Genomic DNA, 13,780 nt, shown 5'->3' on the forward strand with positions numbered 1-13,780 from the left:
ATCGGCCATAGCGATGTCTGCCTTCTCTTTAATACGCTGGAACCGGATGGCACTCAGCTTGTGTTGTTCAAAACACCAAAAAAAAACAAAACTTTGAAAAACTCAACAGCAATGTCTCCTTCCAGAAATCATGACATAATTGTTGTGTTTTTACTCCAAATCGTTTATCGTAATTCGTGGCATTACTGGGTGTTGTTGCATTAACCAAGCCTCTCGCGTTTCACCAGGTTTGGTATAACAACAAAGGCTGGCACGCCGTGGTGGCTTTCATGAATGTTGCCAATAATGCCATTCTGCGGGCTTTTCTGCCCCGTTCCGCCAACCCCGTGGAGTACGGCATTACCGCCATTAACCATCCTCTCAACCTCACCAAAGAGCAGCTGTCCGAGGTCACTGTGTAAGTGTGATTTTCTGTAATTCAACAGAACTGAGTGCTTTTGTAATTCAGCATGTTTCCTGTGCATGTTTAACTGTTTCACCGCCAGAGTTTCGTGCAGCAGAAGATAATATGCCATTTTATTAGCTGTTAGTACTTTTTTTTCTTGGATTTTTTTCCCCCCGTTTCTTCCCATTTGTATCTGGCCAGGGCGGCACGGTGGCGCAGTGGTTAGCGTGGTCGCCTCACAGCAAGAAGGTCCTGGATTTGAGCCCCAGGGTAGTCAGACCTTGGGGGTCATCCTGGGTCGTCCTCTGTGTGGAGTTTGCATGTTCTCCCCATGTCTGCGTGGGTTTCCTCTGGGTGCTCCAGTTTCCTCCCACAGTCCAAAGACATGTAGGTCAGGTGAATCAGGCGTACTAAATTGTCCCTCGGTGTGAATGTGTGTGTGTGTTGGTCCTGTGATGGACTGGCAGCCTGTACAGGGTGTCTCCCCGCCTGCCGCCCAATGACTGCTGAGATAGGCTCCAGCATCCCGTGACCCCGGTTGGGATAAGCGGCTTGGATAATGGATGGATGGATGTATCCGGCCAATTACCCCACTCTTCTGAGCCATCCCGGTTGCTGCTCCACCCGCTCTGCTGATCTGGGGAGGGCTGCAGACTACCACATGCCTCCTCCGATACATGTGGAGTCGCCAGCCACTTCATTTCACCTGGCAGTGAAGTTTCGCCGGGGGGGACGTAGCACATGGGAGGATCACGCTATCCCCCCCCCGTTCCCCCTCTTCCCCGAATAGGCACCCCGACCGCTCAGAGGAGGCGCTAGTGCAGCAGCCAGAACACATACCCACATCCAGCTTCCCACCCACACACACGGCCAATTGTGTCTGTAGGGACAGCCGACCAAGTCGGAGGTGACACGGGGATTCGAACCAGTGATCCCCGTATTGGTAGGCAATGGAATAGACTGCCGGATGCCACCTGAACGCCCCATTAGTACTTTTTTTTAACCCCCCCAAGTATAATGACTAATAGTAACAAACAGGTCAGATAGAAGCTATAACTGTCTGAAGTGATACTGAGGACAACTGTCTTAGCATGTCTGATGGACTTGAATCATATCAGCATCATTTAGCAAGTACATTTTCAAACAGGTTTTTATGGGAATGTGTAATGGGCAGCAAAGAGTCAGCATGTCAGATATTGGCACATCTTTTAATTTTGTGCAGGGTATTTTCCAGCTGTTTCTCCTTATGTAGTCATCACTTACATATTTTATGTATTTATATGTTTGTATTTTCTCATATTATGTTTTGTGCATCTTTTTCTTTGTTTTTTTTGTTTTTTTTATTTTGGCACATTTGCTCTTATGCAAAGTCCATTGCACTGGATTTTAGCGTACAAAATGAAAACTATACAGATCAAGTTTGAGTGACTAATTGATCGAGCGTTCAGCCAGAAAAAGATCTAAATGAATTTTTTTCCCACTTTTTCTCCCCAATTGTATCCAACCTATTACCCCACTCTTCCGAGCTGTCCTGGTCACTGCTCCACCCCCTCTGCCGATCCAGGGAGGGCTGCAGACTACCACATGCCTCCTCTGATACATGTGGAGTCGCCAGCCACTATTTTTCACCTGACAGTGAGGAGTTTCACCAGGGGGACGTAGCACGTGGGGGGGATCACGCTATTCCCCCAAGTTCCCCCTACCCACATGAACAGGCTCCCCGACCGACCCAGAGGAGGTGCTAGTGAAGCGACCAGGACACATACCCACATCTGGCTTCCTGCCTGCAGACACGGCCAATTGTGTCTGTAGGGACGCCCGACAAAGCCAGAGGTAATACGCTGTCACTCCTTTTTCCTCAGGTTGACCACATCGGTGGATGCTGTGGTGGCCATCTGTGTCATCTTCGCCATGTCCTTCATCCCTGCCAGCTTCGTCCTCTACCTCATCCAGGAGCGCGTGACCAAGGCCAAGCACCTCCAGTTTGTCAGTGGGGTCAGCCCCTTGATCTACTGGGTGGCCAACTTCTTCTGGGACATGGTAGGCAGTGCTATTCAAAAACAACGATAAATCATCACTGTCAGTGATGATGTCTGTAAGTTGGACATAGTGACCCCATCGAACTTTGAGACTAAAAATTCCTTGTTTTCCAATTTTGATGCAAAGCTGCATCCTTACTTTGACAGTATGTAGACTTTGACCTTTGTGAAGAGACGATATTATCTGGGGAGCTGTAAATACTTACAGAACGAGTGTCTGTTCACCTCGTGTTGATAATGATACAGTTATTGATGCATGCTTCAGATTACGTAACGCAGTAGCTATTTGCATTCAGGGCCCATGTATGGCACTGCCTCCAGAAACAATGTCATCGCAGGCATTCGGGTGGCGTGGCGGTCTATTCCGTTGCCTACCACCGTGGGGATCACTGGTTCGAATCCCCGTGTTACCTCCAGCTTGGTCAGGCATCCCTACAGGCACAATTGGCTGTGTCTGTGGGTGGGGAGCTGGATGTGGGTATGTGTCCTGGTCGCTGCACTAGTGCCTCCTCTGGTCAGTCGGGACGCCTGTTTGGGGTGGGGGTGGGGCTGGGGGGAATAGCGTGATCCTTCCATGCGCTATGTCCCCCTGGTGAAACTCCTCACTGTCAGGTGAAAAGAAGCGGCTGGCGACTCCACATGTATCAGAGGAGGCGTGTGGTAGTCTGCAGCCCTCTCCGGATCGGCAGAGGGGGTGGAGCAGTGACCGGGATGGCTCGGAAGAGCGGGATAATTGGCTGGATGCAATTGGGGAGAAAATGTAAAAAAAAAAAAAACACTGTCTTCCCACTACTGACCATATTATTATTTACATTATTCTATTATTGTATTATGCCAAGAAATAATTAGAATTAGAAAAACAAAACCCCCGATAGTACCCCATTCAGACCTGGAATGCTTTAACCACTTCACCTATCACCTCTTTTTCCCCTTAGAAATGTTTTGTGTTTGATGGCTGATGAAATCTGAAAAGTAATCACACGTTTTGTATGTCGTTCGAGGCATACAATAAAAAAAGCTCTGCCTGCCAAATAAATTGTGGATAGTATGGTTATTTCCACTGAATGCTCCCCCCCTCCCCCTCCCCCCGTGCGATATTGCATTTGAATATTGCATTTCTTCCCCAGATAAACTACTTTATGAGCACTGCAATGGTGGTTGGCATTTTCATGGCTTTCAACAAAAAGTGCTACACATCACCAACAAACCTGCCAGCACTCGTTGCCCTACTCCTGCTGTATGGGTAAGACTTGTTTAATATTGGTGACAATATTTACTCGCACAAAGAAAAAACACATAATGCACATATTATTATCATACAATATACATATTGAGTGGCACGGTGGTGCAGTGGTTAGCGTCGTCACCTCACAGCCAGAAGATCCTGGGTTCGAACCCCGGGGTTGTCCAACCTTGGAGGTCGTCCGGAGTTGTCCTCTGTGTGGAGTTTGTATGTTCTCTCCGTGTCTGCGTGGGTTTCCTCCGGGTGCTCTGGTTTCCTCCCACAGTCCAAAGACATGTAGGTCAAGTGAATCGGATGTACTAAATTGTCCCTAGGTGTGACTGTGTGTGTATGTGTCGGCCCTGTGATGGTCTGGCGGCCTGTCCTGGGTGTCTCCCCACCTGCCACCCAATGACTGCTGGGATAGGCTCCAGTATCCCGTGACCCAAATTCAGATAAGCGGCTTGGATAATGAATGAATTAACATATTGTCCATGTGAGATAGGCCTGAAGGAGCTTCCAAAATCACAGTGGAAACAAATTGACAGTTAGATCAGTTAGAAGAGAACACATGTACAACCTAATTAAGACAACAGACTAGCAAAATGCTAATGAAATTCAGCAACTTGATATAACAAGATATTCTGGTCTTGATGTAGCACATTGAGTGATTCTGAATGAAATTCCTCACTTTCCCACCTTTTAACCCCTTTGGGCTCACAGGTGGTCAGTGACACCCATGATGTATCCCCTGTCATACATCTTCAACATCCCCAGCACGGCCTACGTCTCTCTGTCCTGCATCAACCTGTTCATAGGCATCAACAGCAGCGCCATCACCTTCATCCTGGAGCTGTTTGAAAACAACCGGGTACGTTCAGTAAAAATCTGCCTGACAAGCGTGTGACAAATATTTACCCATATATATGAACATGCAAGAGAGAACTCTGTTTAGCATTTGAGCATCTGTCTTCAGGGGTTTCATCTATATTTGTGAGCCGGCAGTGAGAAGCACGCTGAAAGGTAGCGACCCAAAGAAACCAAGGACCTCTTATATGTTGTGATGATACCTGGAGCTGCTCTGCCAAAGGAGGAAATACTTCCTCTGACCTACTGCACTCATAGTATTATTTATCCATTCAAAACATGTACATTCAGCTGAACTTCATCTCACTGTAGTGTCTGCAGGGATCTAAAACATACACGCTTCCTTGGGTTTTCTGTTTTCCAAGCACTAGGGGCAAAACTAAACAGTGGGAAAAAAAACTCATATGCATCAACCCCGAAATATTGCTATGTAATTCAACAACAGGAGAAATCTTGAGTCATATTCACTCAACGATGCACATTAATTTGTCATTTTGTGTGTGTGTGTATGTGTGTGTGTGTGTTTTTTTGCTTCTTACAGTCTCTGCTGAAGTTTAATGAGTGGCTGAAGAAGGGGCTGCTGGTGTTCCCTCACTTTTGCCTGGGCCGGGGCCTGATAGACATGGCCATGAACCAGGCAGTTACTGACGTTTACGCCCGATTTGGTAACTATAACCATCAGGTTCCCACACTCGGAGCGTCCGGGTAGCTTGGCGGTCTATTCCATCGCCTCCCACCACGGGGATCGCCAGTTCGAATCCCCGTGTTACCTCCGGCTTGGTCGGGGCGTCCCTACAGACACAATTGGCTGTGTCTGCGGATGAGAAGCCAGATGTGGGTGCGCGTCCTGGTTGCTGCACTGGCGCCTCCTCTGGTCAATCGGGGCACCTGTTTGGGGGGGGGGGGACTGGGTGGAATAGCGCTATCCTCCCATGTGCTATGTTCCCCTGGTGAAACTCCTCACTGTCAGGTGAAAAGAAGCAGCTAGCGACTCCACATGTATCGGAGGAGGCATGTGGTAGTCTGCAGCCCTGTCTGGATTGGCAGAAGGGGTGGAGCAGAGACCGGGATGACTCAGAAGAGTGGGGTAATTGGCTGGATACAACTGGGGAGAAAAAGGGGGGGAAATCCCCCCCCCCCAAAAAATAAAACATTCCCGTGGTCTGTAGTACAATGTTTGCAAACAATATTTATCTGCATCTGCAGTGTTTTTCCACAGGTTTTATTCTCGGTGGCTAAATTTAATATACCAGGCTATGTCATCTATCATTTAAAATTCGTGTAATGGGGAAATTTGTTTTGTGTATTGTTTTTCTGTCAGAGATGACAAAAGGGGCTCGAATATAACTGCAATGCCCCCGGTTTAAATCTGGCTGCTGTCCTACGTCGCATTTTATGTCCTCTCTGCACCGTCATGTCAGACTAAGCAAAATCTACCAAAAGTAATCTCTTTTTTAAAAAAAAAAAGTGCAATAAACATTTGATGACTGACAAAATGAATATGTAATGTGGATATATAATTTCCACATCTGTAATTTTTTAATCCCACGATCTTTAATCACATCATCATTTTCTGATGAACTTTATTATTTACATTGTTATAACTGCAGTTGAAATGATATGTATCCTACTCTTGCTTGACTGACATTAAGACACAAATTCTCCAAAATAACCAGTCCAGCCAATAAAATCTCCAAGTTCTCTCTGTGCAACCTTGACTTTAAATAGATAAACCGGGATTTATTTGTATTTATGATCCATTTATTTATTTTGCATGCCTGTGCTTCCAGGTGAGGAGTACACTATGGACCCTTTCAGGTGGGACTTTATCGGGAAGAACGTGGCTTTCATGGCTGTGGAAGGCGTGGTCTACTTTGTTCTAAACATTCTGATCCAGTACCGCTTCTTCCTCAACCACTGGTAGGGACCTAGCTAAGACGACACAGAAATGGGAATTTTACTCGAGGTTTCATGCAGCTGGTGTCTTGTGACCTGCGCACATGTTAAAGGTGCTACCTGGAATTCTACTCGAATCCGGACCTTTATCGTTCAGCCCAGTGGATAACATCAAGTGTCAAAGCGAGCAAGACAAACAAATTCAAATAGAACGGTAACAGGTGGGGCATCCGGGTGGCGTGGCGGTCTATTCCGTTGCCTACCAACACGGGATTGGCGGTCGGATCCCCAAGCATTCCTTGGTCGAGCATTCCTGTAGACAAAATTGGCCGTGTCTATGGGTGGGAAACTGGACGTGGGTATGTGTCCTGGTCACTGCACTAGCGCCTCCTCTGGTCGGTCGGGGCACCTGTTCAGGGGGGGAAGGGGAACGGGGGGGGGGGGGTAGCGTGATCCTCCCATGCACTATGTCCCCCCTGGCGAAACTCCTCACTGTCAGGTGAAAAGAAGCGGCTGGCGACTCCACATGTATCATAGGAGACATGTGGTAGTCTGCAGCCCTCCCCGGATCGGCAGAAGGGGGGGGGGCAGCGACAGTGACGGCTCGGAAGAGTGGGGTAACTGGCAGGATACAATTGGGGAGAAAAAGGGGGAAACTAAAAGAAAAAAAGAATGGTAACAGGTACACGGCATGTTTGCTGGCATCTGCTGTTTTCAAACACCTTCGGTAGATACAGTTTTCTGCAGCCATTGTGTAGTTTGCTGAAGAGTGCGGGCCAGGCCTTGTGGGGGCGAGAGAATCGATAACAAAAACAACTCTGGCTGTGTCTTTTAAAGCAGCAATCTGTGTCGATGCAAATCCTCATCACACGGGGGGGGGCTCCCTCCTGACACCCTCAATACTGTGTTTTATAACACATGATACCAACGCTCCACGGAAAATCAGAATAAGTGATGTCTTGTTGCAGGTTGTTAGAAGTCTGCCACCTCCTCTCACCCCCCTTTAAATATTCTGCTGTGTGTGGGGAAAAACCTCAGTATGTTTCTGTTTTATTTATATATATATATATATATACACAGTCCCTCCAAGACAAATCCCTTGTATCTTCCCCGCAGGTTGTCCGATGTCCAGCGGCCACCGATAAAAGGTGAAGATGACGACGTGGCAGCAGAGAGGCAGAGGATCTACGAAGGAGGCAGCAAGTCAGACATCTTGCAGATTAGAGACCTCTCCAAGGTATGACCACTGTCCTGGCTATGTTTTCCTCAACATTATGGCACCTGAATGGGATGTTATGTTTTAACTGGGAGGCTGCATGTGACAAAATCCCACGTGTTTTCCGGAATGGTCTTCAGCAGCGAGGCCCTAGAGGTCCAGGTGAAGTCTATGGGAATGCTGACTGGGCCCAACCTGTCCATCACCCCCCAAAAGTCAGCTTAGCCTGAACAACTTCAGCTGGGTCTAACAGTTTCATCTCTCAAATAATCACATTTGAAAGACGTTTTCACAGACGAGAGCTCATATAATTTGTTTTTAATCCGCTCGCTCTCGCTGTGTTTTTTTGCCCCTCTTATTCCACCGTAAATCACGTCTGGGATGCTTCATTTATGCTTCACCTCACAGCCTCCGAGGGTCTCTGCAGAGTTTTGCATCTGATGTTTTCTGAAGTGCAACTGCGTGCAGATACAGTTTTATTATCATCTCTCCCCCGTCTCCTCTGCACAGACTTACGTGGGCAGGAAGAGGGCAGCTGTGGATCGGATTTGTGTGGGTGTCCCCGCAGGAGAGGTAAAGACTGCCCCTGAAAGGGAAAGCATTCTCTGTTACTGAGGACACGTACACATGCACGCTCACGCGCCGATATTTCTTCTGGTTAATGATGCTTTTCCATTTTGAGTCGGGCTCACCTGAGCGCCACAACATCTCGGATAAAACCTTATTCCGAGCGTATGAAACTTGAATTAGGGAGCTGTTGTGGTCTATATTTAGCCCGGTTACTGACTCATGTTAACACTGTATCCCGTTTACTACTGAATATTTTAGAGCAGCGTCTGTGTTGACTTCCAAATTATTCTGTTCTCTCACGCACGCAGAGATGTTTGTTTTTAGAATATGTAGAGGCGTGCAAACATTTCATCTGCAGATAAGACCTTGATTGCGGTATTATTAGCTGTTCTGTGGAATAATGAGGGCATTTACAAACACTCGGCCTCCCCACTGAATGTGTCCTCATACTTTGTTGTCTTCCATTTTCTGCTAGTGCTTTGGTCTGCTGGGAGTGAATGGAGCCGGAAAAACCACCACCTTCAAAATGCTGACCGGCGACACCGAAGTGAGCTCCGGGGAGGCCACGGTGGTTGGCTACAGGTACCCAAAGAACAGAATGAAAAGATTTGTTTGGGGAACATAGGCCTTTTATATTGCATGCTGTGTTGAGAGCTCAGTCTCAGTAATAGCTTTTTTCCGCAGGAAGTCAGGTTGCTGAACAGCCGACACACCCATATGCACCTTACACTGTTGTGTTACCATGTCCACCCATTATCCGAACCACTTATCCTGCTCTCAGGGTCGCGGGTGTGTTATCATGTACTTTTCGATATTTTCTGTATTGTGTATAAAACTAATAAATTTATGTGTACATAGTCCACGTAGGGTCGGACCCTTTAGTTGACAGGTTAGCACAATTGCCTGCGGTCCAGGCTACCCAGGTTCGTTTCCTGGCTGCCCCCTGAATTCGCTACATTGGATTCTTGGGCGGCACGGTGGCCCAGTGGTTAGCGCTGTCGCCTCACAGCAAGAAGGTCCTGGGTTCGAACCCAGGGGTTGTCCAACCTTGGGGGTTCATCCCAGGTTGTCCTCTGTGTGGAGTTTGCGTGTTCTCCCCGTGTCTGCGGTGGGTTTTCTGCAGGGGCTCCAGTTTCCCCCACCACCAAAAAGACATGCATGTTAGGGTTAATACTCCTGTCTGTGCCCCTGACTGAGGCATGGCAAGAAGAACTGGAGTTGGTGTCTGGGTGCTGCACGGCAGCTGCCCACTGCTCCTAGCTACACGGCTAGGATGGGTTAAATGCAGGGTGTAATTTCCCTACAGGGATCAATAAAGTATCTCAAAATTTAAAAAAAATGTAGGGCTGTAATTTTTTTTTTTTTTGGGATGGTGTGTGTCCTTTGTGTTTAGGCAGAGAGAGCCAGAGTATGACAATTGCATTGTATGCCAAATACACGTGACAATAAAGTTGAACTTGAACTTGAGAGCTGGAGGAAAAAGTGTCTTGAATGCTCCTCGGTGTTTGTTTCTACCTGCTCAGAGCAACAGATGGGTGGGGGTTTGCAACGTAAAATGATTTACTGAGTGCCAGGATGTTCTGGAGTATTGCAAGCTCAGCTGAGTATGCAACTGGCAACTCATCTGATACGAATCGTACCAATGTGGACAGTCCCACTCACGTGGTACTCGACAACAAATGCTGAGAATTAATTGGTGCGATGTCCGCTGAGCAAGGCAGAAGGTTTCAGAGTGGACCCTTGTTTGTCTGTCCCTCAGCATCCTGAAGGAGATTTTGGACGTGCACCAGAACATGGGCTACTGCCCCCAGTTTGACGCCATCGATGACCTATTGACAGGCAGGGAACATCTCTACCTCTACGCACGTCTCCGGGGAGTGCCCGAGTCAGAGATCGCCAGAGTGAGTTGGACTGTGGCTTCTTCATACTGTTACCAGGGGTGTCCGGGTAGCGTGGCGGTCTATTCCGTTGTCTATCAACACGGGGATCGCCGGTTCGAATCCCCGTGTTACCTCCGGCTTGGTTGGGCGTCCCTACAGACACAATTGGCCGTGTCTGCGGGTGGGAAGCCGGATGTGGGTATGTGTCCTGGTCGCTGCACTAGCGCCTCCTCTGGTCGGTCGGGGCGCCTGTTCGGGGGAGGGGGAACTGGGGGGAATAGCATGATCCTCTCACACGCTACATCCCCCTGGCAAAACTCCTCACTCAGGTGAGAAGAAGCGGCTGGCGACTCCACATGTATCAGAGGAGGCGTGTGGTAGTCTGCAGCCCTCCCCGGATCAGCAGAGGGGGTGGAGCAGCGACTGGGACGACTCGGAAGAGTGGGGTAATTGGCCGGATACAATTCGGGAGAAATCAACAAAAAAAAAAGAAGATATATAATATATGTGTTATAAGTGTGTGTGTGTGTGTGTGTGTGTATATACTGTTACCAGAATAATCAAAATATGCTTCTGTTAATTTTCTAATGAAATCAGTATTTGGCTGAGAAATAACTTCAATGCACGAAGGAGAACTGGAGCTCACCGTTTGTTTTTTAAAGCCACGAGTGCATGTCCAAATATAAATCTCTTTATGATACAAGAGCTGGTTTGTCTGTTGTTGACTGTTATTCATTTCATTGTGAGTTCTGCAGACAGTGTGTGTTAAAGTGCATCTCTTGTCACGAGCACTTGCACTGCTGGTTAGCTTCTGCCAGGCCGGGGCTGGAGCCTCGACTCCACAATGTCCGCCCACCCTTCAAATGTGAGAATTTGTAGCGCTGCAACACACAGAGCGGCTCTGTGATTATATATTGCGTTTTTCCGCAAGGTGGCAGAATGGAGTATCCAGAAGTTGGGTCTCACAGAGTATGCAGGCTGTTGTGCGGGGACATACAGCGGAGGCAACAAGCGTAAACTCTCCACGGCGATCGCTTTGATTGGCTGTCCGTCTCTGGTGCTGCTGGTGAGTGACCTCATGGCGACTTTGTATTTCCATGTCATTCCATTGTTCGGGTCGCTGAGTTTTAATGCAAAGATTTTTCAATGAAATGGTCTGTGGACCCAGATGGGAAGCCATATGGGTTCAATCAAGCTCGGCATTGAATGGTTTATACACTGGCAAGAAAACTGCACAGTTCAATTCAAATTGGCATGAATTTGAAAACTGCCATATGCCGATTGAGACTGGCACTTGCTCTAAGCTCTGAATTTGTATGGAATTCTGATCTAGGAGACTTACGTTTGTTGTGTGTGTGTGTGTGTGTAGGATGAGCCCACCACAGGTATGGACCCTCACTCTCGCCGGTTTCTGTGGAATGCCATCATGAGTGTCATTCAGGATGGGAGGGCTGTGGTGCTGACATCACACAGGTGAGGAAGATAACAGATTTACTGACTTTGTGCGTCCACAACAGCCAAACACTGCCAACTTTTCAGTCACGAATTTGCAGATCGTACTGTGATCACTAACAAAATCGCCTATGAAACTTTGATCAGTCCTCCAAGAATGTAGAAAACAGCACTGGCATTGAAAAGACAGTATTGATGGCTGTTGTCTCTCCACTAGCATGGAGGAGTGTGAAGCGCTCTGCACTCGTCTCGCCATCATGGTCAATGGAACGTTCAAGTGTTTGGGCACCATACAGTCTCTCAAATACAAGTAAGATACTGTGTGTGTGTATGTGTGTGCATGCGTGCGTGCATGGGTATGTATGTGTGTGTGTGTGTGTGTGTGTTACCAAACCTTTCCAATACAAAGGCTTGCAAAGTAGCAATGAAAATGTTGTGTGCAAGTTAAAGTTTATCCTTTGAGTTGGTGAGTTTAAAAAAAAAAAGCATTTGGGGATGCCCGGTTGGCGTGGCGGTCTATTCCATTGCCTACCAACACGAGGACCGCCGGCTTGGTCGGAGGTCCCTACAGACACAATTGACGTTTCGCAAAGTCCCGCCCCCCTTAGTTACTGCCCGTCAAGCAATTCAGAACTATCCAGGAAGTAGCCGGAAAACACCAAAACATGAAGGAAGAAATCAGCGCATTGTGTGGGTAAAAGTAACAGTAATAATACGTTAGCTGTATTAGCTATCAATAATAGCTAGTAGCAAGCTTAGCTTGGAGCAGACAGGTATTTTTGTTGACTTTGGATGGATTAAGCTGGCCATGGGGTCTGCTATACTGCCAAATCTATTGCCGACATTGCGCTTCTTGCGTTCTGGGTTTGGGGAAGGGAAAGAAAATTACACCCCTCCAAACTTTCCAGATATCTAGTATCCGATTTGCAGATCCCATAGGCACACCGTTTCAGCATTTTGTTGTGTGTTTGAAAGCTTGACGGACCGTTGCTAAGGTAGGATTGGACAAACACCGTTCTGGGGCGGTACTTTGCGAAAGGTCAATTGGCCGTTTCTGCGGGTGGGAAGCCGGATGTGGGTATGTGTCCTGGTCGCTGCACTAGCGCCTCCTCTGGTTGGTCAGGGCACCTGTTCGGGGGGGAGGGGGAACTGGGGGTAATAGCCTGATCCTCCCACACGCTACGTCCCCCTGGTGAAACTCCTCACTGTCAGGTGAAAAGCGACTGGCAACTCCTCATGTATCGGAGGAGGCATGTGGTAGTCTGCAGCCCTCCCCGGATCGGCAGAGGGGTTGGAGCAGTGACCGGGATGGCTTGGAAAAGTGGAGTAACTGGCCAAGTACAATTGGAGAGAAAAGGGGGGGGGAATCCCCCCCCCCCAAAAAAAGCATTTTGTTCAAAATGTTTAGACTACAGTGATGAGAAAAACTTGGAAAAGTAGCCAACTTGCTTCTAGGTCACTTTCATATCAATATGCTGCTGTGTATGATGCAGTTTAAGCTTTTAATGTTTGTTATTAGCTTACATCTTTCATTGGTTAGGTGTACCAACAATGCTTTCTAATGTGAATTGTGATGATAGGTCTGGTACAGTATCATTGACTAATTTTGTGTTATTGTGACAACACTTATTTAGTATACTACAAAAGGCTGGTTGCCATTTACTTGCGGGCATTACTAGAAATCTGCGCTGGATAAGCTCTTTTGCATATTTTAGTTAGAAATCCCCAGACAAACTTCAGCCATCCTCTTAGACTGATGGTTCATAGACTGAAGAGGTCATGTAGATGAGTGATGAAATGTATCTGTCAATAAACATTGTATCCAGATGAACTGGTCCAACCTTCTTTGATTTTCCTACCTGGATTATGGAGCATGCATCAAGACATTCAACCATCATCTTTAGTCAGGTCAAAGTGTCTTATGCCTCCCTGCTGTCTCCTTTCACGCAGGTTTGGTGACGGTTACGTAGTGACCATGAAAATCAAGGCACCTAAAGCGGGCATGTCTCCAGATCTGGTCCCTGCTGAGAACTTCATGGAGAGCTTCTTCCCCGGCTGTGTCCTGAGGGAGAAGCACTACAACACACTGCAGTATGAGATCGCCTCCTCCTCCCTGGCCAGGATATTCCAGCTGGTGGTGGCCAATAAAGAGAGGCTCAGCATCGAAGACTACTCCGTGTCCCAGACTACACTAGACCAGGTACCATCAGAACTTCAAAATGCTTCATCGGTTGAAAAAAGTATTGAATGTAC

General features: G+C 47.6%; 1 protein-coding gene across 1 annotated transcript in view; it reads left to right on the plus strand.

The window, feature by feature from the left end:
- The window catches only part of abca4b (ATP-binding cassette, sub-family A (ABC1), member 4b), a 77,688-nt gene that overhangs the window by 61,182 nt on the left and 2,726 nt on the right, over positions 1-13,780 (plus strand). Inside the window, exons 35-48 of the mRNA XM_056293357.1 lie at positions 228-397; positions 2,248-2,425; positions 3,552-3,667; positions 4,370-4,517; positions 5,055-5,178; positions 6,304-6,433; positions 7,526-7,646; positions 8,136-8,198; positions 8,671-8,777; positions 9,955-10,096; positions 11,007-11,141; positions 11,445-11,548; positions 11,745-11,837; positions 13,478-13,727. Coding sequence (XP_056149332.1) covers positions 228-397; positions 2,248-2,425; positions 3,552-3,667; positions 4,370-4,517; positions 5,055-5,178; positions 6,304-6,433; positions 7,526-7,646; positions 8,136-8,198; positions 8,671-8,777; positions 9,955-10,096; positions 11,007-11,141; positions 11,445-11,548; positions 11,745-11,837; positions 13,478-13,727 — 1,881 coding nt within the window. The remainder of the gene's footprint in view (positions 1-227; positions 398-2,247; positions 2,426-3,551; positions 3,668-4,369; positions 4,518-5,054; positions 5,179-6,303; positions 6,434-7,525; positions 7,647-8,135; positions 8,199-8,670; positions 8,778-9,954; positions 10,097-11,006; positions 11,142-11,444; positions 11,549-11,744; positions 11,838-13,477; positions 13,728-13,780) is intronic.

The sequence above is a fragment of the Lampris incognitus genome, chromosome 14 (assembly GCF_029633865.1).
Source record: "Lampris incognitus isolate fLamInc1 chromosome 14, fLamInc1.hap2, whole genome shotgun sequence".
In the NCBI taxonomy this organism is placed as follows: Eukaryota; Metazoa; Chordata; class Actinopteri; order Lampriformes; family Lampridae; genus Lampris; species Lampris incognitus.